This window comes from Dunckerocampus dactyliophorus, chromosome 18 (assembly GCF_027744805.1).
Source record: "Dunckerocampus dactyliophorus isolate RoL2022-P2 chromosome 18, RoL_Ddac_1.1, whole genome shotgun sequence".
Lineage (NCBI taxonomy): Eukaryota > Metazoa > Chordata > Actinopteri > Syngnathiformes > Syngnathidae > Dunckerocampus > Dunckerocampus dactyliophorus.
Genome location: NC_072836.1, coordinates 7824278 through 7852018, shown reverse-complemented (window position 1 = coordinate 7852018; position 27741 = coordinate 7824278). Strand labels below are relative to the sequence as shown.

Here is a 27741-nt window from a genome sequence, read left to right as displayed (position 1 = left end):
TCGACATGTAGAATCGTGGTTTTGTTGTTTTGTGCTGTGTCGGCGAGTGTTTGCTAAACTGCGACTGGCAAATAAATTGAACAAGTTGAAGTTTGCCTCTGACTGGTTCCGGTGTGCCCCCTAGGGGACCCAACGAGATCCTACAACCATTGATACTTTGAGATGGTGTTAAAAATACTGCTTGCATTTGGAATAATTGTTTTCTTTTGTTAGTCAAGTGTTAAAATTAGCCTTTCTTGAAAAGTTTGAGCTTCTTTTGATTAACAAGGGACCTTTTAGGTTAAAATAGTTGGAAGTGCTGTGCACAATACAAACTTAATATGGAAATAAAACACTAAAGACAAGAAAGCGCGCTTCCCATTATGCTAAATGAAGTACATTTTATTTTTGTCCTTTTTAGTACATAATCATTTTAGAAACATAAGACTTTTTCAAGCAAAGATCTACCCAGGAAGAAACATATTTACAAACAGAAAAAAACGTTTGGAAGTTGAAATGTACAAACACTCAGTGCGACCTGGTAGGGAAACTGGCAGGTAAGTTACATAATATATATATTTATATTAAAAAAAAGCCCAAAAACAATAACAGAAAAAACATCAACAGTTCTTGTTATAAGTAGAATGTGGAGTGGAAATTGTGAACAAAACAATCAAGAGAAACTAGTAGTAGAAGTAGTAGTAGTAGTATTTGCTACAAGAGCGGTGCTCCACTCGCTTTTGTTCTGTAATATAAAAATGGTTATTTTTGAACAACATAAAGCCCATAAGGGAGGATCTCAGGTCCTGTGTGGGCCTCATCCCGGGAGTGAGTCCAAAGTTAAAAGGCGTAGCGCTACACAGTAGCGTTCCTTCCTTCAGTCTCTTCTAACATCGCAGGATGACGCTGCAGACCACCAATGTTACACTTTAGTTCAGTTGCAGTAGTGATGATGCATGCTGACCAATAGCAAAAAAATGAAATTTGTAAGGCGGAATGATTAAAATTAAACAAAAAAATAGCAGCTGGTGAGCATAGCTTGAGGTGACACTAAAAAAAGGAATGCGTGTATGAAATGATGAAACAACGATACAAACAATAAAAAAGGCAGTGACAGGCTGACTTTAAAGGCACAATAAGTCCTTTAAAATGATAGAAAAGTAAGTCAGTGAAAGGCTACAGTGGAGGAATTCTGTTTGTTTGTAAAGGCCACTCCTGTTACATAAATATCCATTGTGGCTTATATTGGCCTTTAAACTGGAGGCCAGTCACTTGAAGTGCTTCAGACACACTCAACTACATTCTTAAATCTTAATACTCCAATGAAAAAGCACAATGACAACACATCAGCTATGCTTGGGGGCCTAAATAAATAGCATGAGGCGGTGAGCAGGCCTGAACGATAAATTAAATTAGGCAACATAGAAATAAAGGTGGTTCAAAATGAACAACAAAAAAGGTGGTGGCACATTTTTTTTGAGTGGAACTAACAGAAAGTAGCTACAAAATAAAAAAACAATAAATAAAAAAATAAATGAATTCCCTTCAGCTTTTTATCTACTTTTAAATGTTTGTTAGTTTTACAGAGTACCCCAAAGTCTTTGAAATAAAAGACTTGGTTTTCTTCATATACTTATTATTCTTTTCTTAATAATAAAGTCCATCTGTGACAGAATTACTTCATTAAATTGTCTGCTGTTTTCCAGACAACACACATTTCCCTTTACTGTTTCTTTTCCGCCTCTGCTATCATTACACGAGCAGACGCTCCTCGTCATAAAGTCAATCCAAATCCAATAAAAAATCTTGGAAACAGGCTGACACATAAACACAGACGGGCCCCCGAGAGCCAGTCCTCAATTTCTTGTACCCCACGTCCCTTTTTTCTGCGGCAATGGAATATGAGACTCATGCAAACACCTGCACCTTGCCGTTGGCCGCCTCCGGGATTTTTGGGATTTGGGTTTGGGAGGACCCTGCGACGGCCGGGCTGGGCGTGGAATCGGACCAATCGGAGACGCACTGGGGGGAGGGGCTGGACCAGGGCTCGGGTGACTCTGGCGAGGGGGTCAGGTATGGGTGCTCGCTGGGCAGGTGGAGGTAATGCTTGGGCGTGGCGTCGAGCGCCGACGAGTAGCTGTGCTGCGAGGGTGGCGTCGGGTAATCTTCTGCCGCCGCGTTGCTGCTGCTGCTTGGCTGAGGGGGCGGAGCCTGAGCGGGTGGGGCTGCAACAGCGGCCGGCGGGGGTTGAGGAGGTTGCTGCGTCTGTATCTGTTGGAAGAAAGGTGGCGGGGGCTGTGAAGTCTGGGGTGTGGGCGGGGTGGAGGTGCCCATGCGGGCCATGTTCTGCTGGCTGCTGATGGAGTGACTCAGGAGCTGCTGCTCGGCAATGGAGGGCAGCTTCACCGGGCTGACACTGGGCGTGGAGGTGACGGGCGTGGGCTGCAGCATTGTGCCGCGGTACATCTGCTGGTGCATCAGCATGTTCTGTTGTTGTTGCTGCATGACCGAGCTCTGGGGGTGCATGGCCGCCTGGCTGCTGTGCACCAGGTTGACCACCTGCTGGCCGCACTGAGAGGAGGGGGGCATTCGGCTGTGCCAGTCGAAGGGCACGCTGACCGGGCTCACCATGCCCATGTTGAGCCCCATCTGGCCCGAGCTCAGCACGTACCCGTGGTTGACATCCGACGGCATGGAGACGCGGCCCTGCAGGGACATGCCTCCGTTTCCCAGGTCACTGAGCTGGGCTAGAGACACGGTGAAGGGGCTGCCCCCATCCAGCATGTTCCCGTGCACCATGGGGGTGCTCGGAACCGACATGGACGAGTGAAAGAGCCCCGGTGATGGCATGGCCACAGGGGAAGTGGGATTAGTGATGTAGCCGGCGTTGCTAGCGCCCCCGTGGGGCGAGTCCAGTGAGTCGACAGGAGAGAGGGTGACGGAGCTCTCCAGTAAGGCACTCTGCATGTCCAAGGTCAGCTTCTTGTTCCGGGCCTTCACCGACTCCTTCAGACTGCTGGCGTGCTGACCTCCTAGGTTGGAACCCTTGGCCCCAGGGCGGCGGTTCTTCTTGCCCTGCGGGGTGGTCTTCAGGCTGGGCAGGAAGGCACTGGGCGGACACATGAGGGGAGATAGTGTGTGCCCGCTGGAGAGGTGAAGTCCGGCCCCACCGTGGCTCTGGGGGCTCCTGACAGTATTGTACTCGTCCAGTATCTGCACAATGTCGTGGTGCATGCGGTCCTGAGCGATGTCTCTGGGCAGCCTGTCCATGTGGTCTGTGATCTCCCGGTTGGCAAAGTGAGCCAGCAGGACTTTGACCGCCTCGCAGCTTCCCTCTCGAGCCGCAAGGAACAGAGGCGTCTCCTCCTGCGAAAGACAAGGCAAGTTAGACACACACCTCACAGCTTGTAGAACACAATAAGAAGTGGAATAGAAGCGTACCTTTAGGTCCTGCATGTCTTTATTTGCTCCATTCTTCAGCAGGGCCACAGTAGCATCCACATTGTTGACAGCAGCAGCCCAGTGCAGGGCAGATTTACCTGAAGGACAAACACAAACTGGGTTTAACATTTGATGTTCACGCTACATTTAGGGGGGACATTGCTGCTGCAGTTTTTAAATGATTACTATCAATAAATGAGCTTTAAAAAAATATTCTACTATTTCTTTACTTGTTTTAAAAGTAAAAGTGTTTAAAAAAAAATTACAATTAATTATTTGTATTCATATTTTTATAACTTAATTTAAAGATAATAATTGTTTTTTAGTTTTAAAAGTATTTAATTATTTCTATTAATTATAAATCTTACATTACAATATTAATCATATTTATATTTAGAAAGATACTAATTCATTTACATACTTTTAAATTATTATGGTTAAAAATGCTGTTATATATTTTTAGATTAGTAATTGAATTTGTTATTTTTATTATTATTTATTGTTTATACTAATAACATTATTGTTAGTAATATGATGAATTATATGACTAATTATTATTTGATAGTTAAAAAAGGTATAATTTGGTTTCTCTTTGTCGTCAACTTTTCAGAATTTTTTGAAGTAATGGGTAGTATTTCACAGCAGCAGCTGGTGGGACTATAGTTTGAGAAATGTGCAAATCTGCACTCTTGCTTACCCAGTTCATCAACTGCGTTGACATCTGCATGACAAGTGATGAGTTCCTCCACCATTCCTTCCACTGCCAGTCGGGCAGCCAGGATGAGTGCAGAGGAGCCGTCGTACATGCGAGCGTCAAGGTCTGTGGCCCGGTTTCTGATCAGAATCTAAGAGGAAAAATAAAGACAAGTTATTCATATAAGTTGTATATGATTTTTTTCAATAAGTTTCAAGCTAAAATGATGACGAGTAAATGCCAGTTTACCTGGAATACACCCTGTGCATCCGCAGCCACTGCCGCATGCAGAGGTGTACGCCCCGTGTTGTCCTGAGCGTTGGCGTCTGCACCGGCGTCCAGAAGTCTCTTGGCGGCATCGGCGCGGGCGTAGCGCGCCGCCAGGTGGAGCGCTGTCTCACCCGTGCGGTCCGTCTGAGCGGCAAGGGACGCGCCCTGGTAGATGAGGTCGGAGATTATGTTGGCCGAACACTCCTCGTTCTCCTCCTCCTCGGCCACCTCCGACTCCAGGCCGCCTCCGCAGAATGACGCCAGCATCAGTGGCGTAAAACCATCTGGTTCATAAAAATACAACAGATGTACAGCCCTGTAGGTCAATGTATGTATGATCAGGCTGGACAAAAAGGGTTAGTAATAGCATGCCAGAGCAACAGGTGGCGCTCTATCCCCACACTGTGAGGCAGCTTCATCTAATAAGAAATGTGAAGAATAGCATTTACGAAGAAAGTACAGCAAACTTTGGTAAAAGTAATATATAAAAAAAAGAATATTACAATAACTAAATATATAAATTACAAATGTACTGTATGTCTAAATATAAAATACATATATCCCAAGTTTCTATGTGATATTTAGGGTGCAATTAAACAATTAAAGGACCCTTTACAAAGTGTAAAAAAATATATACATATTTAAATAAATGACATAATAGTTTACACTTTTTTTCTTGTCCTAAAACACAAATTGCATCTTTAAAAAATGTAAAAACAACATATGATTAAAAAACAAACAAAACTGGGCTAATACCAACCTGGGCCTCGTACGTTAACATCCATGCAGTCGCTTTCAAACTCCCCTTGAGGCGGTGTGAGGGCCATGGTTGGGGGCACACGGATATCCGCTGCAGCCAGGTGATGCTGCGTCCACTGCCGGCTGTCCACTGCATCTTCACCTTCTGACAGAATGCTCGGCTCCTCCATCTATCACAGAACCAGAGAGGTCTGTCATATGAGCTACGTCTTGTTCAAATACAGTATGTGTGCATGGGCCTCCAATTAACCTTTAGTCTTTTGGGCTCTGGGCAGTCTGCGTCCATCCACTGGTCACTGTGATCTCCAAGCAGAGATTCTTCAACAGTTTTGGGCATATGTCTGTTGGTGATGATGAAAAACATGAAAAACTAAGACTAAAGGGACATGCTGAATCAAAAGATATGCAGAGATATCAATTAACCACAAATACTGTTTATGCCGCACAGTGACTGTAAGCAGTATTGGGGATGATACTGGCACAGGTAGTCAAATATTCCTGAGCACACGTACTTCATTCCCAGAGCATCCTGGCCCACCGGCTCCCTCCTGTTCTTGTTGCTGCTGGGCTCCTTTTTAAGGAAGAAGCCCTCCGGGAACCACAGGGTGCTGTGCTCCCTCTTTCGGCGGGAAATCAACATGCCGATCACCATGATGACCAACAGGAAAAGTGAGGCGATCCCGACCAGCATCAGCTTGCCCCACTGAGGAATGGGGTCGGGGTCGCCTGGAATCCTTTCACCTGTGAAGACAAGGATAATGATTGCAGATATGTTCCTCGTAGTTCTTCCTAAGCTCAAGTATTTCTACTCACCTCGGACTTCTTTGAGAGGATATGGGAAGCGGAGCATTTCCACAGCTGACAGCGCTCCGAGGTAGTCAGCAGCACTTTCAGGTGATGGGAAGCAGTCATCAGTGCACAAGCGGTTGTCTATTTCCAGGTACACGATCGAGCTGTGGGAGTCAAGACGAGACATACAGGTGTTAACAGTCTGAAGTAGAAACCGACATCTATTCTCCATATTCACACACGACTGACCCAATGATCTCCTGCTGGGGCTGCAGCTCCCGCTTCAGGCGTGCCTCCCGCCGGGTGTAGGGACGGATCATGGCCTCTCCGTTGTGGTCCAGGCGGAAGCGCAGTGTGGTGTGAAGGATGGCGCTCAACTTGAGCAGGAAAGCCGTGCTGGTGCGAAGGAGCTCCTCAGGAGGCAGGAGGACCACCAGAACCAAAGCACCATCGACAATGTCTTCTGGAACCTTTTGGGCGCAGTCCAGCCCATCCCAGCCACACTCCTCTGTGTTGCAGCCTTGGTCACACAGGCCGTCGGCGTAGTGGTCGATACAGTAGGTCTCATATATCGGACTAAAGAAAACACAAGTTCACATTAGGGAAGGGAACATAAAGACAAACCCAAAGTAAAAAGGGGGGATTCTGGATCCGGATCTTGATCATGGTCGTTGATCACCAACTTTTTGCGGTAAACTCATACAATAAGATAATTCAGATTCATGTTCTGAATCCAGATCACGAACCTATCAAATTTAATCAGATTCTTTAGAGAAACGATCAAGATCTAGAAACACGATTCAGATCGGGATCAAACGTGCCACTAAATTGGATCAAAATCTGCACATTTCAGTGTATGTCACAACAATGATTTGGATCCAGATCAGAATTTCAGGTATTCAAAAGCAAACAAAATCAATCCTGTTTGGCTGATTACAAAAAAAAAAGAAAAAAAAAGTGTGACAAAGACAATCCAGATTGAAACTCGGGTTTCAAATCAGGATAAAAAAATCTATGTATGTATTTCATAAACACTGAAGCTACAAACCAAATTTGATCTCAGTCACAGTGTAAATATCTGATCTGGATCCAGATTTTTGGATCAGGGTGGAGCTAAAAAGTTATGCAATAAATTTCATCAAATTCATAGTCCGTGTTACAAAAACAGTTTGAATCCAGGTCCCAATTAAATGATTCAATTTGTCCTTGGATCATTTCAAAGCTGCCAATCAAATTTCATCAGAGCCCACCAACATCTTTTTGGGTTACGGCCTTATACAAACACGATGCAGATTCTGGCTGCAGATCCGGATCCAAAATGGATCAACACTTAATGAGGTAATACCAAAGTTATTATCCAAATTTCATCAGTCATGATCAAATCAGTGGTAACGAACAATCATTTTTGTATATCAGGAGACAAAAACTCACTTGCAAACTTTTTCTTTGGTTTTGCAGTCAAAGTTGTCATACAAACAGTCAGCATTGTTGCACGACTCATCACACTGGCTGTTATTGAAGACCCGCCAGCAGCGAGGGTCCGCACATCGGGCCCAGGGGTTGACGGCCAGGGAGCAGTCACCGCCATCCCAGCGGCAAGCCAACGTGCTGCACTCCTTGTCGCAAACTCCATCGTTGGCTTTGCCGTGGCAGTCAGCCAGAGGGCAAGGTAGTGTTGGGATCTCATTGAGTCGGCCACCCTGCTCGCAGCGTTTCCCCGTCCAGCCACTGGGACACTGGCAGTGGAAGAAAGGGAAGCTGGTCTCTTCGGTGCACAGTCCGCCATTGCGACAGGGCTGGGAGGAGCACCCCTCGTTGCTGCGGTGGGCACACTGTGGCCCGCCGTACCCTGGCACGCAGGTGCAACGCGCCCCCCGTGTGGTGAGAGCGCAGCTTCCCCCGTTGTAGCAGGACAGCTCCCGGCAGGACATGCTTCGTTCACAATTGGGACCAGTGTAACCCTGAAGACAAGACATCATCCAATAAACAAACAGCATGAAGACACAAGAGATGAAGGGGATGTGGACTTACAAGCTGGCATGTGCACGTGTAGCCAAGTGCGGAACTGGATGCAGAACATGCTCCTCCGTTTTGACACGGCTGAGATTCGCACGCACTGAACCTGTTCTGGCATCTTCGACCTAAGACACAAAAAGAAAGATCACTCAAGGAGCACAGTCAAGGCAACGGAGAAGGGACTTTAGAATGTACACTGCACATTCATTTAAAAGAGGATCCAGTTCCACATATGATGGGGCTCTCAGGCAAGGCAATTGACATACAAGGCAGAATAAACTTGTGTTCACATTGCACAGGTTGAGCAAACGCAGAAGAAATCCTGAACCAAAGAACCAAGACTGCCTTTACCAAGTTGGTTTGAGAGAGTGATGGACAGAGGATGATCTTACCTGTGAAGCCGGGCTTGCATACACACTGGTAGTCATTGGGCAGCTGGATGCAGTCCAGACTGTTGGTGGGGCTGCAGGGGCTCGAGAGACACTCGTTGATGTCTCCTTCACATCGTTCGCCAGTGAACCCTGGGGGACAATTGCAGCGGTAGCCGCCTACTCTGTCCACACAGGTGCCGTTGTTGAGACACTTGGGAGGAGCGCTGCGCAGTCTCAAGGGCATGGCGCAGTCGTCTTCATTGATCTCACAGAGAACACCTTGAAGGGACGATGGTGGGAGAGTTAATAGTTGTTGTAGGTGAGTAAGGTCTCTTTCTAAACAACAGCTTGCATGCATACCCAGCGTGCCAGGAGGACAGGAGCAGATGTAATGTCCAACCAAATCGATGCATGTGCCTCCATTCTGGCAAGGATGAGACTGACACTCATTGATCTCCAGCTCACAGTTCTGACCAGTAAAACCTGGCATACACTGAAATGACACAAGATTATTAGTTACATGACTACGTACATCTATCCAATCCAGCCCGCCGTCTTCTCATTGACTCACGTCACACTGGTATCCTCCAACATATCCCCTGCAGGTGGCGCCATTGCGGCAGGGTTTGTCCTCACAGTGGTCCACTTGGCTCTCGCAGTAGCTGCCAGTGTAGTCACCGGGACACTTGCAGTAGTGAGTGTTGCCTGTGTTGACGCAATGTCCACCATGGTGGCACAGCTCGTCTGTCTGGAGTCCTGGTGAGCGAGACAAAAGGACATGAGTGAGTGTAGTGTTTGACACAGACAGGACAGTGCGTTTAAAAAATACCTCTTTGGCGAGCTGCTGTCTCGCAAGAGACTCTGGGGATGTCACAGTAACGTCCTGACCAGCCATTCGCACACTCGCAGACGAAGGATGAGTCTTTTTGTCGACAGCGTCCTCCATTCTGGCAGGAAGAGGAACGTCTGCACCAGTCGACTGATGTCTGGCAGCAAAGGATATAAGCAGACATTAGACTAGATACTGCATATTCAACTTATTATAACTGTTTTTTTGGTTTTTTACTGCATACCTGACAACGGGTGCCAGCGTAGCCTTTGGGGCAGGTACAACGGAAGGACTCCAGGGCGTCTTGACAGATACCACCATTAAGACAAGGCTGGGAGTCGCACTCGTTGACCTCGTACTGGCAGTGTGAGCCGGTGAAGCCTGAGCGGCACGTGCACGAGTAGCCATTGATTTTGTCTGTGCATGTCCCTCCATTAAAGCAAGAGCTGTGAATGTGAAAGTAACTCAACTTTACTCAAGGTTACACTTAGGGTTGGGGTTATTGCTGGGGTTATGATTACAGTTAGGGTTGGGGCTTGGGCTAGGGTTAGGAGTGGGGTTAGGGTTAGAGCTAGAATTACGGTTAGGCATTTCACAAACACCAATTAATAAGCACATCTGCACAAATACCTTTCCGTGCAATCCGGTATGTTGGTTTCACAGTGGATGCCAGTGAAGCCAGGCCTACAGGTGCAAGTATAGGAGTTCACATAGTCTGTGCATGTGCCTCCGTTTTTGCAGGGTAAACTCTGGCATTCGTTGATCTCCAGAGCACAGCGAGGCCCTGTGAAGCCCGGCAGGCAGCTGCAGTGGAAGGAGTTGATGCCGTCTGTACAGGAGCCTCCGCTTAGGCATGGATCTGTTTTCACAAAGCGAAAAGAATAAGGGTATGTCGATGTGACTGGCAACAAAGCTGCCATTCTTGTGGCCACTCACTTGGGGAGCAGTCATTAATGTCTGTTTCGCATGTGGGCCCAGTGAAACCGGGCCTGCAGGAGCACACAAAAGATCCAAGTGTGTTGGAGCAAGTCCCGCGGTTCTTGCAGGGATTGGAGAGGCATTCATTCACATCTCTGTTGCACAACTGCCCTGGAGATGGCAAAAACAAGACATGATTAGATTTCAATTTATGGCTATGAAGACTTCCTGTAGGATCCTGATGCTAACCTTGCCAACCAGGCTGGCAGTTGCACTGATAGCCCAGGTAGTCTGGGGTGTGGGTGCAGACAGCCTGATTTGCGCAGGGGTTCGGTGAGCAAGGGGTGAGCACTTCGGCGCAAGTGGGTCCACTGTAGGGAAGCTCGCACAGACAGGTGAAACTTGCCACCCCGTCCACACATGTACCCTTGTTCAGACAGGGGCTGGACGCACACTCATTGATGTTAACTTGGCAGAGGTTACCTGTTGGAGGAACACACATCTCCATCAGATACCTTAAGATAAAATGTTTCAACGGAGGAGTGTACTGTGTGACACCATGGCTCACCTCTGAAGCCCTGGCGACACTTGCAGGTGAAGCCATTGAGCTGGTCAATGCAGGTGCCGGCATTTTGGCAGGGGCTCGGCAAGCAGTCGTTCCTGTCTAGGTCACAGTTCTTTCCCACCCACCCTGGCTCACAGTCACAGCGGTAACTGCAAAGACACAAGAAGAATACGTAAGACGAACAGAAGAACTCTTGCAAAAAGTGAAACTCAAGCTTGTATACCCGTTGATGTCGTCCCTGCATGAGCCATGGACGCAGGGGCTGCTGCCACACTCGTCCACCTGCGAGTAACAATACGGGGGCTTGAATCCCTCCGGACACTGGCAGTGGAATCCATTCTCTTCATCCACACATGTGCCTCCATTCCGACAGGGGCTCGACGTGCATTCGTCTATCTCCACATTACACTTTGGACCTGAAGAGAAAACAAGTGTTACAAAGTATGTGCAATGTTAAGTTAAATATGTTTATTCATATATTCAAAACTACATACCAGTAAAGCCAGGCTTGCAGACGCAGTCGTAGCGGTTGATGCCATCTTTGCAGATACCATAGTCACATGGGTTACTGGCGCAATCATCAAAGTTGATCTCACAATTGGTACCTTTGTCGAAACCAAAAAGAGTTGTTAAAGATATTCCCAACATAAAAAGATTGCCTCAAATGTGATGTTTAGCTACGGAGTAGTCTTATTACCTGATGTCCCGTGCTGGCACTGGCAAATGTACTTGTTGACCAGGTCCACACACTTGCCCCCATTCTGGCAGGGATTGCTGTGGCACTCATTGAGCTGGTTCTCGCAGCGGTAGCCCGTATATCCGGCATCGCAGTTGCATGTGTAGCTGGCAATGCCATCTACGCAGGTGCCGTGGTGGCACGGGTCTGGCTGGCAGTTGTTGATGTTGCTCTCGCAGAGTGTGCCCTCGTACCCTAACGAGAAAAAGGATTCTTTAAATTATTGATTGTCGTTCGTTAGATTCGAAATGAGTACATAATTAATCTTTTTGTAGTTTCAACAAACTTTTATCCCCTGCGTTTGTCTTCCAAAAAAGCAGCTCTGGGTACTGATGGCTGTGGTTTCCATGCCAACGGGTGTCAGACAAGTGTTGGTTTGTTTGGTATGTGTATGGTGCGCTGCTGAGTTGGGCAAAGCAGTAAAGAAAAAGTCCTACACAGGACCCCTCCAAGCACCCCAGGCCTGCTTTTGTTCTTGGTGGCGGAGGGAACAATGGGCTGCACCACGTCAAACAGAGCCACTTCACTCTGTAGAGTGGGGAGGGGGCCGACAAACACAGGGAATACCAAGCAGCTGGCATTTGAAACAAAGAAGCAGACCCCTCCGTATAAGCAAAGGCCCAACTAAAAGGCTTCATGTCAATACACAGTTAACAAACCATATAACACACTATTCTGTGACTAAATGTATTTGCGTATGTTCTGATAAAACTGCAGATGTGAAGGAATGAGGGCTAGGCGACACCCTAAGGTAGTGGGCATATGTGTGTGTGGGGGGGCGTAGAACAGATGAACAAATGAACAGATGTCGGGGTGATGACCAAGGTTCTTTTCTTGGCAACTGCTGGTCCTTAGTGACCCCATGATCCTGCGAGGGATCCATGTGGGGGGACGGAGGGGATTAGGGGCGTCAAGTCAGTTTGCTTGGTCAGGAACCTTGCAGAGACATAAGTGAATCCTCCCAAGGAAGACCCCAGAAACTCACCACAACTCACCACACCTAGCATCCCTTCTCTCCTCAGTCCTTACCTTCAGAACAGCGGCACTCGAAGCCGTTGGGCCGGTCGTAGCACTTGGCTCCGTTCTGGCAGGGCGTGCTGGCACACTCGTCGATGTCAATCTGACACATGGTGCCGGTGAAGCCTGGGACAGTCAAACACAGAGGCGACAGGTCAGAGAGAAGGTCTAGTGGCTCAGGTCAGAGGGCACTTTTGTCTCTTCTTAAAGGGCCAGAGGTCTCCAGCTTGGTCAGTGTGGTGATGTCTGGCTCAGACTGGTTAAGGAAGCGTCATCTGTGTACTTTGCGCTGCCGTGTAAAAATCCCATGACCTTGGTGATGTTTCAAGGTCATGCAGTGGTGCCCATATAAGGTGCATCTACCAAGGAATTTACTTCAAATCTAAATCCGTCTGCAACATACAGTCTGTAATTATCTGAGTAAACTCTTACTCCAGAACCGCTGTACACAAATAGATGCACTGCTATTAAACCTCAAAGTTTTTTTGGTACACAAATTCAGCAGACCGACAAGAACATTATAAATGTCAAATCTGAGCGAGGCTGGTTGAAAAACATGGCAGCCGTCAACTAAACAATTATGAAGCTTGTATTACATGTATGCCAGCCTGTACAGTATACACATCTACTCTGTCATCAGAATCTCCTGGTACTTTTATGAATAACAGTAACACACATACTGTAAGACCAACAATTGTGACTACATGAAGTACATACATGAAGAAACTTTCTTTTAAGTCTTGAGAAACTGTGCAGCCTTGAAATCAGTGGGCAAAGTGCCCAGACGACGAGGGGCGGCTGAATCTCTGCATTGGTAGCACGCTGCTCCCTTGATTAACAATGTGTGTTGCTGCTGATGGGGGGTGTTAGCAGAGGAGACAGTGGGATTGTTTTGTCGTCCTCCCCCTTCCTACATCAACTCCACTGGCTCAATAGCTAGATGGGGAGGCGCAAGGGAGGAGGCGGGGGGAGACGTCTGTCCCAGATGTAAATTGCGGACCTGGAAAAGAATCTCATTAGCAGGACTGCTGTTCCCCCCACCCCACACGCCTCACTAGCACCAACAACCAGGGAAGGTTTGAGGGAGACTGCTGTCCCTTCTACATTCCAAAAGGGAGGGGACCGAGGGTCACAATAGTGTCTTTGTTTAGGCAAGATGATAGGCAGCCTTTCGCGTCTTTCTTTTTTTTTTTTTTAAATACATAAGTGGTTTGCCGTCATCGTCTTTGATTTTCGGGACATTTTAAGTTATAGCCACACAAACTTGGCTGGTTTGAATATATAGCATGTCATTTTCTATGCATTTTAGGCCTTTGGCCCACATGTAAACTGCCACAGCCAGGAAATTTAGTTTACTAACTTGTCTCCTTGATATGACTTTGTGTACTTTTTCTACTTATGTGAACCAACAGTATTTTTTTTGTGTCAACCTTATATTCAAGTTGGAGTAACTTAAAGGGATAGTTGGGATTTTTTGACGTGAAGTTGTATGACATCCCCGTCAGCAGTGTAGTCCATCAGCGGTGACTTACCCCACACTTGGTCCCGTGCGCCCAGTTCTGGTCAGACTTCAGTGATGAGAAATGTAGTTCTGGTAAGTTATTGGGGTTACTTAAAGAGTTTGGCTTCTCAAAACAATATGCGTTCGAAAGAGTAATACATTTGAAAGACAAAAAATGCCTCCTTGAAAATAATCAGACCTCACAAATTGCTCTGATTTACTTTCTCTGACGTTGTATTAATGTGCGCTATCTGCTGTCCATTGTTGTGTTATGTTATCAAAATGGCTGCGACCTTCACATCCGCCGTGGAACACATACGTAAATAAGATGGCTGTGACGGTGTGGCAGATACATCTTCATCATACACACAACAGTGGACAGCGCGCATTAATATGACGTCAGAGAAAGTAAAGCCGAGCAATTTGTGAGGTGTCATTTTTTCAAGGAGGCATTTTTGTCATGCAAATAAATGTACTACTCTTTCGAAACCATATTGTTTTGAGAAGCCAAACTCTTTACTTAAGTAACTGCAATAACTAACCAGAACAACATTTATCATCACCGAAATCCGACCAGAACTGTGCTCACGGGACCAAGTGCAGGGTAAGTCGCTGTTGAAGGACTACCCTGCTGATGGGGATGTCATACAACTTCATGTCAAAAAATCTGAACTACGCCTTTAACTTCAAAACGAACATTGTTGTTGTTATTGTACCTTTTCTGGAAGTGACTTTCTTCCAGCGTCTAATGGGCGTCTTTTCTTTGCATGTAGGCATTTTGTCTATGCAAGTATAGAAAGCTGATTTTCTGGAAAACTGCAGCTAGGAAACCTATTCCAAATTGACAGTAATTTGGGGTATTTATGCCATGTCTAATGTCGAACTAACGTAATACTTTTTGTGTCCACTTTATTTTCAAGTGCTATATTCAGTAGTAACTTCATTGATATTGTGCCTTTTCTGGAAATGACTTTCATCAGGCTTCTGATTTGCTGAAGTTGTCTTAACGCTATTGCTACAGCGCCACCTCTGCTCTGCCATGCACTTGAAAGCCTGCCAATGTGTTGTGTCGTGTAGACATATTTGTTTGAAAATGATTAAAAATACCATGCATGTGCCCAGATAAGACAGGCAAGGAACAAGTCACTTTTCTTACCGGGTTGGCAGGTGCATGAAAAGCCATTGACCATGTCTCGACAGATGCCGTCGTTCACACATGGGTTACTCTCACAGTCGTCAATGTCAGTCTCGCAGTAAGTCCCCATGTAGCCTAGAAGACAAGCGTTTGAGAACATATTTTCATATATGTGTGTGGGAATGTACTGGTGTGTACTCTCCACCATGGGAAATGGTTCTCTGGGAAAAAAGTTCTCTCTCATGGGAACCATACTGAATCTCCTGAATGGAAATCCTAACATGTTACTGTCCATGGAGCAATGCCATGCCCTTGGTCAGTGTCCCATTAACCAGATGCATGTTATATATTCTGGGTTAGCAAACTATGAAGGCCTCCTCCATTGAGTTGAAGCTGAGTGTGGAACAGAGCGCTGTCCCTGGGGAACAGCTAGCATGGAATCCCAAATCAGCGACTCTGCATGTGCTTTGCCAGGCTGGTGCATGATGATGATGATGAGGAGGAGGCGGAGGGTGAAGAGGAAGGGCCTGTCTCTGGAAACCAAAAAAAGGGGGAAGGTGCCGGGGGAGAGGCTCTGGGAAAAAGGCCTCCTTTCCCTCTCTGTGTGTATGAGGGTGCAAAGTGGAGCACAGAGGGGCCCTATTGTTCCGCTCCATTCCCACCACTCGACAACTCATTACTATTCACAGCACACCGCTCCCCCTAACTGCTCGGCCTCTCTCACATCCAGTCCTATAGAGCCTACTCCCAGCTCTAATTTGTATAGTTCCCAAAACCCCGGGATGCATGTAGGACTGTGCGTGAGAGTTTCACTGTGTTTTTGTCACAGAGAGTCCAAACCTTCACTTTGTCCACACTAATACCCTGTCTGGCTGTACAGTGCCCCACAACAGCAAAGGGACTCCATTACATAATAGCCCACTCTAGATAATTCCTACTTAGCTGAAAGCTCTTGATACCTGGCATGCAGATGCAGGTGAACTCTCCAATGCGGTCCAGGCAAGTGGCATCGTTCTGGCAAGGCATAGACAGGCATTCGTTGATGTCAATCTCGCAACGTGGGCCTGCATAACCGCGGCCGCACTGACACTGGAAGGAGCCCTCCGTGTTCACGCACTTCCCAAAGTGCTCGCATGGGTTTGCACCTGCCGGGGCAGATAGAGGTCAATTGGTGATAAATAGACAACGTTGCAATATGTTGACAAACAACAAGTAGCAGACATACCAATGGAACATTCGTCCATGTCCTGGTTACAAGCGCCTCCCACAAAGCCAGCAGGACATGTGCAAATAGCACGGCCGTTAAGGGGGTTGGTATCGCACACGGCCCCCTCGTTGCAGGGATTGCTCACACATGCGTCCTCGAGGTGGCACAGCAGACCTTATGAAAAGAGAAAGATCTTCTTAATGATATCAATCAGGGGTTGGGATAGACTCCTTTGTCTCTCATAAGTTTAATTTCTCATTTAACCAAGACATTTTGGATAATTCTATGTTTCTGAATTAACAGCTTGAGGAAGGCTCAAGTGCACAAACCAAGTTTGGTTTGAGTTATGAATCAAAACCCATCAAACATAATGGAATGAACTGGCAAAATGGTCCAAAATCTTGCGCAAAGTCTTCCCACAATATTTAATATAATATTTTCTTTCAATTTCACTTTCTGTTGGTGTAATGCCCAGGTGTCCCAATATTTTGTCAACATAGCGTAGTTCAGGAAGTATTATCAGAGGTATACGTCCGCCAAAAAACATTATTGCAAGTTCTTAAGACTGTCCACTTACCTGTCTTGCCGACCGGACACTCGCAGAAAAAGGAAGCGACTCGGTCATGGCAGGTAGCGCCATTGAAGCACACGGCTATGGCACAGTCGTCGATATTCTCACTGCAGTCGTCGCCCGTCCAACCGTTAACGCAGACACACGTGTGCCCCCCAATGGTGTTGAAGCAAGTGCCTCCGTTGTGGCAGGCATTTGGTTGCATGAGACACTCGTTGACATCCTCAGCGCAGTATTGCCCTGGTGAGGTGCTGGCATGTTAGCTCACATGGACTCATAAATTCAACATACTTTCATATGACGCACTGTACCTGTCCATTCAGGTGGACACTGGCAGTTGTATGTGTTAACTCCATCCACACAAATCCCTCCATTCATACACTTGTGGCCAGGACAGTCGTCCACATTATTCTCACAGTTGTGTCCCTCAAAACCTGAGACAGATGCACAAAAAAAAGGGTTATGAGAAACAAACACATAAACTAATCAATTAAGCCCATAACATCATGGCACATTTCCCACACTCCAGGGGGGTGTGAGGCAGTAAAAAGATTGAGAGTGTGTCTTGACTGTTTACATCCTCTCTTGATGGTTCCCACACGACGCCGGCGTCAGCCACGATTGGCTCTTTCGGAGGTTTTTGCGCTCCCCGCAGTGTTTGCTTGTTTTATAATCTCTCAGTTTCAATGACTTCCTTTCTGGCAAGAGACATTTCCTGTCGGCTCCCTAGTGGCAAGCCAGAAGGGTCCATAAAGTAAATTCCTTCTGTTGTGAACATAGTGGAACAGAGAACGTGGGCAGGAGGGAGGGCAGCCTCCTCCAACTTCTCCCACCATCCCATTTCTCATCGGGGGCTATTAATAGCAGACGGGAAGTTGACCTGCGACGGAGGAGTAAATCCCAGCATCGGAGCTACGTCATCAGCCTGGGAAAAAACATCAGTCCTGGGAAAACAGTGGGTTTGTCCTCTGTGATAGTGATGGTTTGCATGTGTGCAGAACCACTTTTCTCCCAGACGGGTGCATTTCCTCACTGGGGCACCAGCTACGTAAATGATATCATACCAGTGCACCATAGCAAAGCCTATCAATGAACGCATCCCTTCTCATACTTTTATCATATAAGGAGCACAATGCTTTGGAATCCACAATATTTTAAACACTTGAGTGACGATACCCAAGCTGCAAACCTTCTCCACTCTACAGCTAATGTGTACAACTGCAAAGGTTGCCAGAAGGTTTTACAAATTCTGACTATGTAAATAAACAATGGGGAAAAAGTCTTAAGTGATGAGTTTTTACCGTACCTGGCAGGCAGGCACATTCATAGGAATGGTCACTGGTCTGTCGACAAGTCCCTCCGTTGAGACACTGAGAGGGGGCACAGGGCAGCGTGGACACTTCGCACGTCCTCCCGCTGTACCCGGGTGGGCACTGGCAGCGGAAGGACCCGTGCGTGTTAATGCAGAGGCCGCCGTTGAGGCATGCTCCCGGCTTGCGGCACTCGTCCACGTCGCTGCGGCAGTTCTTTCCCTGGAAGCCAGGTGGGCAGGAGCAGTTGTAGTGGTTATTCCAGTTGGCACAGCGGGCACCGTTGGCACAGGGACTGGTGGCACAGGCGTCAATGAGCGAGCAGTCTTGGCCTGTAATTAAAGGTGTGTACAGCTTAGAACTCAAAATTCTTCAAGAACTGATCTTCCTGGTGAATTCTGATTGGTGTACCTCTGAAGCCTCTCTGGCATACACAGCTGTACTGTGGGATACCGTTGACTACTTGGCTCTTGCAAGCGGCCCCATTAAGGCAGGGTGATCGATGGCAAGGATCCTGGTGCTGACAGAGGGGACCGATGAATCCTGGACGACATCTGGACAAAAGAATTTACACAGAAGAGTCAAAACAGGTAAAGATGCAAACCTTTGGATCCAACCAATTCCCATCACGTTCATTAATGTACCACAGCTGGCATTCCAGATCCTGGACACCTCCTTCTTCCTGACTCATACTGTGGTGACCTAGGCGTCCACGCCCTGGAATTATTTCATATTAGCGCCGGTTCCTTCAAAAGTACAATGTGGTTTGTGGAGTGAGCGATGCACTCGTAAACGCAGCCAGGCCATATCCTCATTTACCAAACACACAATTTGCGTCTTTTCCAGCTGGAGAGCCCCATTTTCTGTGTGTCAGCTAACATTCCTCCACTGTGACAGCTTTTTCCGCAGGTCTGTTCTAAAGGAATAGTAACACACCCAGTGATGGCTGCCAGGAAGCCCAGTGATTCCACCCCAATGCTGACATGCGAAATATGGGGACTGCACTCAGCTGTGTGGACAAATAGGAAAAGGCAGCTGTGATTTTTGGAAACGACACCACAGCCTCTTCCAAGTGACATTAGCTGTTTTGTTTTCTACCTAAACATTTAAACATTGAAACAAGAGTATCTGATTGCTCGCTGCAGGCTGATGAGAGTTCAGACAAGGTTTGAGCAAACTGAGGTTAGTTTGAGTTAGTAACCTGACACCCACAGTGGAGCCTCTGGCAGGGGACAAGCCCCCTCTTCAAACAGGCTGTTTGATGCCGATGACAGAGCTGAGTTTTGGTTCACCCCGAGGCTCTGTCTTTTCTTTCAGTGGATAAGAACCCCTGGGCATCATCGACAATAGATTTTCCTCTGTTCTCTTTTGTAAAAGCATCATTTCACTCCATTGTTGTGCCCTCTGCCTCCTCTACAAAACAAACTGGTTGGGAGCTAGCCAGCCTTTCTGGAATATGACTGTTTTTGATGTAGTTTGGCTTTCATTGCAGTGTTACAAGGACAACAGCATAAAAGGAAGTCACAGGCCTTGGCACAAAAGACTTTACAGGCTGATCCACAAGAAAGAGACATTAGAGAAAAGTGGGGTAAATGGCTGGGATGTACCACTGTAGTTGCATTCGTTCATTCATCCCTAAAGCCTATCCCAGATGACTTTGGGTGAAAAGTGGACTACACTCGGGACTGATCGGTATTCAGTCACAATTACGAACAAAAATAAACTACATGAGCCACTACACTATCAATGGCCCAATGAAATGAGTTGATCAAGGGTATTTTTGTGGTTCTAAGAATGGAAGCTAAAGCTGGCTCAGCTACTACAGCTTCCAACTTTGAAGAACTCCCACCAAACCCCTCACAAAAAACGCCAGCTTGGCTTTCCCTTCCTCCCCTCACGCGCAGAGAGGTCAAATGTCAGAGGTCCCCCGTCTGATTGTGATGATAATGTCACTCAGGCTGCAGGGAGAGGGGCGGGGCTACTCTGCAGGAGAGAATGCAACTGGTGGGGAGGAGGAGGTTGGGGGTGGGGGGTCTGGTCCAGAGGGAATGCCATGTCATATTTCCTGTAATCCCTTGTCCCTGCTTTGAAAACACAGCGCTCTCCCCGAAATGCAGGATCCCCGTTGCCCTGGCAACGGCGCAGACGAAAGAGCAAGCCTGACACTCAACCAATCACCCACCCACCCCTTGGTACCCATGGCTATTTGTCATGGCTTGGCTGGGTTTATTTAGAGGCAAATTAACTATGTCTGGAATCTAGGTGGTCAGGACAAAAATGAAAGAACTCACAGAAGGCCTTGATAACCGACGCCTAAAATTGATTGCAAGTTTTGGTACGATCATAGGTTTGGTAAAAGGTTGTCACATTACAGCCCCAGTGTTGTTTATCAAAGTAAAGAGAAGCTAAAATTAAAAATCAAACTAAAATCATCAGAGTTAATGTGTAATGATAAAACTGACAAATTTGTTTTCCTCTTGTTCGATTGTGTATTGGAGCGTGCCAGCCAAAACAAACATTCTTTTGTCTGCTCCTGACTCACGGCCAGCGTGCTTCTCCCATAACACACAACTGACATCAGCTCTCACAATTTGGTGGCGGTACACCTGAGTGTCTCCTTATCAGAGCCTTGTGGATTCCACTATTGCTGGGAACACAAGGCCAGAATTTATGCCCCTTCTTTTTTTTCTTTCAAGATGGATATGAGGGGCAGGTGCAGGCTGCTGTTGTGCACCGGGGGGGCCCCGGGTGCCGACTTCTGACCTTTGAGCAAGAGGACGCCAGATGATGATGACGAGATGGAGGAGGTCTTTTGAGTAGTGTGGCGTAAGCAAGGACGGTCAGAGTGGCTAATCTCCCCTGAGTCAAAACATGAGGGATTTTGCCAGCTGCAACCCCCCCGATACTGAGCATCTGTCCGCATCTGTCACTGTGCTACTGTCTAGTACTCTCTGAGACAAAATAACCCCTGTTTTGCTTATGGGACTGGGCCAGCAGATACACACACAAACCACTTCACACCACTGAAGAGACATCCTGTAAAAAAAAACATGCATGTATTCAAAGGCACCACAAATGCATGCAAACAACGACAATCGCATGCCTTAACAGAAAGAGGAGAAACTTACAACCAGGGTGGTAGCATGAACCCAAAAAAGTTGACATCCAACCAGCGGATTGCAGAGGAAAGAAGAAGGAAGAAGTTCATTTCAAGTATGGTATCTCAGTGGTATGGACATTTTAATTTATGTGAGCAAGCGCTGTCACATGTGGAACCCGATGCCGCTTTTCCTGCTCCCTAGCTCATTGAAGCATGGGTAACCTGAGCTCCAGACCCCTCCCGTACAATAGCCAGGGGTCATAGGGCGACTCACCTGTGAACAAAGACTCTGTAATCCTTGACACGGTTCATACTCGCAGTCAAGCTCCACAAAGCAAGAAGTATAAAGGAGGCTTCCTATCTCTGAGAGAATTTCCTGAGGAGAACACCTACAATGGAGCTAGGGCCTGAACATCTGTGACTATAACACTAATGAGGGATCTAAAAACCTACAAAAGATCTATATTTCAACATCGCGTGGGCATGAACGGAGGCTATTCTCCCATGAGAGTCCATAGTGACACGGCCTTGCCAACATGAGCCCCACCCCCCACCCCCACCCCACCACTTCCAGCAGTCCTGATCGCCACATCTTGGATCTCCCTTTTTCAGCAAAGAGCCACATTGCATGGCAGGGGTGGGGTGGGGGGGGTTGTGGAGTGTTTTGTGGGCCCCCAAATAAAAGAGCCAAAGTAGTCAGAACTCCTTTGTAAGAACAGGTTTGAAGGAGGAGGGAGAGACGGGGGGAGCAGTGACCCAAACAGCTAGTCTTTCAGGTCTGGGCTTCCATGGACCAACAGGCCTTGGCTGTCGCCTGGCAACAGTATCCCATGGTGAGAGGGGAGCCTTAGTGGGGGGAAAAGGGAGGGGTGTTGGAAATGAGGGTTTTGTGAGGACAGTTTGAGTACTTCGAAGGAAGCTCACGACACACGGCTGCTTGGAAAATTAGTAAAGTTCCTCTTTTAGGCCTCACTTCATGGAGCTTCATTGAGATTACAACCCCAGATTGTAACCTCTGCGCTACCTTGGAGGGACTCCTTCTGCAAGGTGTCCAGCACAATAAATATCTACTCTACTCTTGACAAATTGGCCCCAATCGCCGATAGATTTTGAGAGGCTGCTCCCTCACATTTTTCAAATAGTAGCAAAAACCACATGACATGCATCCCAAGGCCGAGGTCTTTCCAAGCATTCTGCATCAGACACAACCACAAACCCTCCGCAGACCCCAACCACCTAAGCGGAACCAGATTTGTGCAAAACTTTGAAATTCAAATCTCAAAGAACTTATTTCCACGATGAAAGTCAAAGGCCCTGTCTACAGAATTCCTCTGAAACATCACAACAGGAATAACGTAACGAGACAAAGGCTATCTGGACTTCTGAAGGCCTTTATTTCTGTTTGAATAAAATCAACCAAAAACAACACTGGATCTGGAAACCACAGTGCAGACATCCACAAAGAAAGCGACAAGACAAGGCGCTAGCAAAGCATCCATGTGATAACCTCAGGAGAGCAACATGATGTCAATGATGAATGTCACTGATCTACTACTTCACTACAGCTTCTACTAGCGTAGAATCAATTCTTCCACAAAAATACAACCAAAGCAAAAGCCAAAGTGAAGCAGAGGAGCATCATGCTTTGAGTGCACGACTCTGATTAGACAGGAAGTGTGGAGCAGAAAGGTCAGAAGGCACCACTTCCTGTGACAGAGCCTGGGAACCACAGCTCCCGGTCTTCAATTATGAACCAAAAAACTCCAAATCATCCTCCCTATAACCTCATGGTCAGATAGGGTTCAAACAATGTGATAAATGCGCTCCCGTTTAAGTCATTTTAACAAATCTCTCTGCAATACATCAAGACGTTCCAAGGATAGGGTTCTCAATGAGACTACAGCAAAAAGGCATTCCTGAATAGGCCGAATAGATGTGAGATACAGACAAAAACCTGTAGGTTCCAGAGGGACAGGAAGAATCTTAGCCAGCATTCCTGTCTAATCCGCCGTGAAGATGCCAAAAGAAAACACCGACTCACTAGCTGCTGCTGTGAACAAACACAAAGGCCATCTCTCCTTGCATCCAGCCAGACAGGACACTTGGGACCTGGCACTGATGCAGTAAATGCTCCAAAAAGTATGTCGATATACTCTAAGACTTCATACCACCACCAGCATGCTTGCTAACTATCGAAATAAAAATGTCTTGAGGGCCTGGGAGTAACCACAGGGTCATGACACAACACTCACAATTTATATGCTAACTCGGCAGCTAAGGCCAAAGGCAACACATTAACAAATAAAAACACTGAGGACCATCACTTCCGCCCACGGACTGCATCGGTGGCCATTCTGTTGTAAGGGAGGACGGCACTGTTTTAAATCTGTTTCTAATATGTAGTTCATGTCAATCTAGGTTACTGAACTATTATTCAACATACAGTAGGCCTATGAGGATTTAGAGGTAACTGTATAGGACTGTGTAGTCTGTGTACTGTTGTAGTTTTACTTTTTTTTTTTAATCTCTTACTTATTTACTGGTAAAATCTATGTCAACTACCAGATTTCCCTGGGGATCAATAGCATATCTATCGATCTACCTATCTAATGCCAAGCAGTGCTTCATCTACAGTCATTTCCCTTTTTGGGGCAGTTAGCATTGGGCCCTATGAATTCTGCCTAGCAACAAGTGACATAGGTAGGAATCTGTTTATCTGTGTTGCTACAATGAATCACAAATCGTTTGTGATAACCAAAGTCTGCACTGCGCCACCTTGGTTAGAGGCAGGGGCTCCTGTGGGATAGTCAACATGTGCTAGCGGGTTAGCTAGTTTCCGACCACGAGCTTGTCTCTCCCAGTATGGGGGCCAGCATGCTACTCAATGGCAGCACCTGGTCCTATGCTGTCCCTTTGTTGAGATCTGACTTCAGTGGATTACCATCACAACATCCACCAGCTGTCCTCTACACTGCAACACCCCCTCCGCCACCCCCTCCTAACCAGCCACCCGCTACTTGTTCCACCAACCTCCCCCCACCCTTGAAAAGTCCGTCTCCTCCAGCTGGATCATCTCTGAGTGACACTCTCTCAATCTGCCTAATTATCTCTCCAGCGCTCACGCCGCCATCACCAGTCTTCTGCAGACTGCAGTGTCTTTTTTCTTAAGTTTACTTTCATTTGAGTCTTAAACATTATATGCACTCAGGCTAAATCACGATTAAATGAAAAAGTGAAACAGTGTGTTGATGTCCAATCTAATAGACATTACAATAGTGAAGTCAAAGAGTCTTGCTCAATATCCGGAGCGAAGTTAAGGTGGTCTGGAGCCCCTTGGGCCGCACTCAAAAGCATTTTTATCTGTTTTTAATGTTTTTGTGGGATATTGAGGTTATTATATTGTAAGTTTTTTTTTATTTGAGAGTCCTACAGCCTTCACTTCAGCCCAGCCTTTGCTTTAATCCTGGCAATATCTATATTAATCTGGATTGCATTATTGCACACACCCCTCCTTGCATACAGTTACTTTGTCTACTTGCTGCTTTGTGTGCCTTGAATTGCCAAATATTTTTTTTAAATTGGATTTATTCATTCCCGAGTATACGTTTACATTTTTGTTAATCCACTGCATTGATATTTCCAACAAATTCCTCGTGTTTAGTCAGTACTAATAAAGCTGGTTCTCAACATGTAAGTGAAAATGCATAAAATACACAGATTCCTCTTTTTCATGTAACTTATGTTTATTTGTTTATTTTAACACCATAAAATTATTGTAGTGCATTACAAGATTTTTTTGTGAACTTTTTATATTGATATATATCAATTTCATTCTATTATTTTATTTGAAATTTTCCATTTTCATCGTTGCCTTTCTTTGCTGATTGGCTAATCATGTGGTTCTACTGTCTAAAGCATCCATTTTGACTGAGAAGGTAACCAAAAATGGTTCCTTATCCAATAAAGGGCTTTGTCTTATCTTGACTAACGTAACAACAATGAAAGGTCAGGCGCCGCTCCCAAAACTGGACTTCCTGTCAGCTCACCTTTTAAAAATCTACAGTCTTGGGACACCATGCAGTCCTTCACTGTCATGTCCAAAAGCTTCATAAAAGTCACCCTCCTACCTACCAATGCAGGTGTCGCAAAAACCAACAGTACAAGACATTTTGACACTTTACACTGCCGCTAAAACAAACGCCGCACCGTTCTAGTTAGTTAAGGGTTGGACTCCGACCTGCGGCCTTATAGTGACACACCTGTGGAGGAAGTGGGAACTCGTAAACAGACTTATAAAGGCGGGAAAGGTAGTTTTGATGTGATACTGTGACATCATAGCTGCACAGGACATAGGATACACCGCTATCTGGGGCAGGAACAAAGACACTAGCTGTTTACAAAGTTTGGTGGCGTCACGCACGAAGCCATAAGATAAAATACATCAAGTTTGAAGCCGACTCTTTAAATTCTTAGAAGCTTTTGAAATTCTAGCCATTTCGTGTTGAAACAATGAAATTAAATCAACTTTCTGTGGCTTTTTTCACCCCTCTCAGCTCACTCTGCGTGCACCGTGTATCAGGTATCTTCATGATGAAAGGATCTTTTATATCTTTGTTCGTTCTCTCCTGGGAGGGTGGCTAGGTAGGAGGGGGTAGGGTGTCACCTCAGTACCAGACGGGTTCAACCACTCCAGTTTGACATACTGTATATAATGTTCCCATTACAGGACAGACTGCTATTCTTTCATAAAAAGATTAGTTTACGTGCTGTGTTCATTCATATGTTCCATTGTGCAATGCACGTACAACATTCTTTAAAATTCTTATTAAGTCACCTTTAAAAGTGTCTTTCCGTTTTCTTGTGATGCTCAAAGAAACAACTGACTGCATGAAATTACACATTGACCAACTTAATGACACTCCTGCAGCAAATGATTGATAAAAACGTGGGCGGCGGAAGCTGCCAATGCGGTCCGGCATGCAGTCAAGTTACACATTGGTGACGACTCTAGTCACTTTGAAAAAAAGATGGAGGATTAGTCTTATCGTTTACTGGTGAAAAGTGCTTTTCTGATGTGCAGCCTGACCTTTAACCTCCTCAGTCTCACACACACTAAGGGACGTTTTGGAGGGAAGCAGGTGGTGGTTGCGGTGACTGCATCTTTTTACACAGTAACACTCAAGCATGTTCCTCCTCAAAACAAACAAAAAAAAGCTACAAGGGGGTTTAAAGGGAGACAGACACCCCCCCACCCAAGAAACTGGAGGCTATTTCACTTCACCATTGTGATGGCTTTCCCACCACACAACCCCCCCATCTCCGTCCCTTGCTCTCCAATTTGAAAAACAAAAGCCTTATCACTGTCAAAAGATGGCCAAAAGCAAGCAGGGGAAATCAGGGGAATTGAATACAACGACCACCAGTCTTCTTGTACAGGTGTAGAGGCTTGTTGGTGATATCCATGATCTTTTACCACTTTAATCTTATAATTGTAACTGTTTATCTCATCACTGAAAACAAGATTAGGCTCAAATCCAGGTTTGAAAGAAAAGAAGTGTTAAATAAGTGAATTTAAAATGACTTACATGCATCGGGAGGGCGATTCTAAACACGTCCCTCCATTTTCGCATGGCCTGTATTTATCCGTGCAACGAAAACCTGCAGGGAATGTAAGAAATAAGTTATAGAATAGTATTGAACACATGAAGAAAACTGATGGAGCCCCCTCCTCCTCTAATCAAAGCTGCACGGAGAGCCTTTGCAACTTGTGGCATCCTGCAGCTTTCTGTCTTCTTGTAATGCTGATAAATAGACGTTGTGAGGATTTAAGTGCAACAAAAAGTTTAAAGTTGTCTTTTCCTATCAGAAAAGCAGAGGGTATTTCATTTAACATTAAGCACAGATTTCTTTTCAAAAGTTTAAATATCTTTTGTGCAAAGCCAAACTGATTGCATGCACCTAAGCTCTTGTGAAATATACACATGCAACGCACCCAACTGCAGCGTAAATACACTTTACGATTGCTTTGCATTACATATATTAACTCTTAATGACACACCATTCACACTTAATTTAAAAGATATGATTGCACAATTATAGAATTTTAAAAAAGACAAGTCAGAGAATCAAGTCAATTTGCAAGGAGAGACCCTCTTCGGAACCGTGTCCAAACATGTCCCCTTAAACAAACCAAACCGAATTCCTCCCACCACATCACAAAGTAACGACATACCTTCAGAAAGGTGCATAAGCAATAAAAAAGACAAAATAATCCATGGAATATTCCCTTCCATTTCGGTGGAAAAGTTTCCAGCACTTGAAGGCGTCCCCCTTTTTAGTAGAAATACATCCTTTTTAAGAAGAAACTTCACGTGAAAATGAAGGCTCCAGAGAGGACGGGATGGGCTTTTGTCGTACAATCGAGCCGGGATTGGAATCGCGTTAAGTCCCCCCAAAAGAAAGCTCCTCCCGCAGCTCAGCCACGGATCCTTGATGTGAGATTCCTTGGAAAACTTTGGCTGCCCGACGATGGA

General features: G+C 46.1%; 1 protein-coding gene across 1 annotated transcript; it reads right to left on the bottom strand.

Moving 5' to 3' along the window:
* Window positions 1-360: 360 nt before the first annotated feature.
* On the bottom strand, window positions 361-27741 carry notch3 (notch receptor 3). Its single transcript, XM_054759722.1, has 33 exons — window positions 27441-27741; window positions 26794-26866; window positions 18520-18662; window positions 18105-18440; window positions 17110-17232; window positions 16805-17038; window positions 16246-16401; window positions 15980-16165; window positions 15042-15155; window positions 12397-12510; window positions 11329-11562; window positions 11126-11236; window positions 10855-11047; window positions 10635-10780; window positions 10316-10549; window positions 10085-10237; window positions 9779-10007; window positions 9393-9594; window positions 9149-9305; window positions 8891-9075; window positions 8680-8812; window positions 8341-8598; window positions 7964-8073; window positions 7364-7893; window positions 6182-6508; window positions 5957-6096; window positions 5656-5884; window positions 5394-5484; window positions 5145-5313; window positions 4364-4668; window positions 4118-4265; window positions 3421-3518; window positions 361-3345 (listed from the first exon to the last, which is right to left on the bottom strand). The coding sequence occupies exons 1-33, from the start codon at window positions 27499-27501 to the stop codon at window positions 1888-1890; spliced, it is 7380 nt and encodes a 2459-aa protein (XP_054615697.1). The 5' UTR covers window positions 27502-27741; the 3' UTR covers window positions 361-1887.

What these genes read in the sequence shown, in the direction of transcription:
- notch3 (XM_054759722.1), bottom strand. Translation starts at nt 27,501, where the DNA reads ATGGAAGGGAATATTCCATGGATTATTTTGTCTTTTTTATTGCTTATG. An exon ending in CATTAATGACTGCTCCCCAA is followed by an intron (nt 10,008 to 10,084) that starts GTGAGTGGCCAC and finishes TTGTGAAAACAG; the next exon opens with ATCCATGCCTAAGCGGAGGC. An exon ending in ACCAAAGAAAAAGTTTGCAA is followed by an intron (nt 6,509 to 7,363) that starts GTGAGTTTTTGT and finishes TGTTTTCTTTAG; the next exon opens with TCCGATATATGAGACCTACT.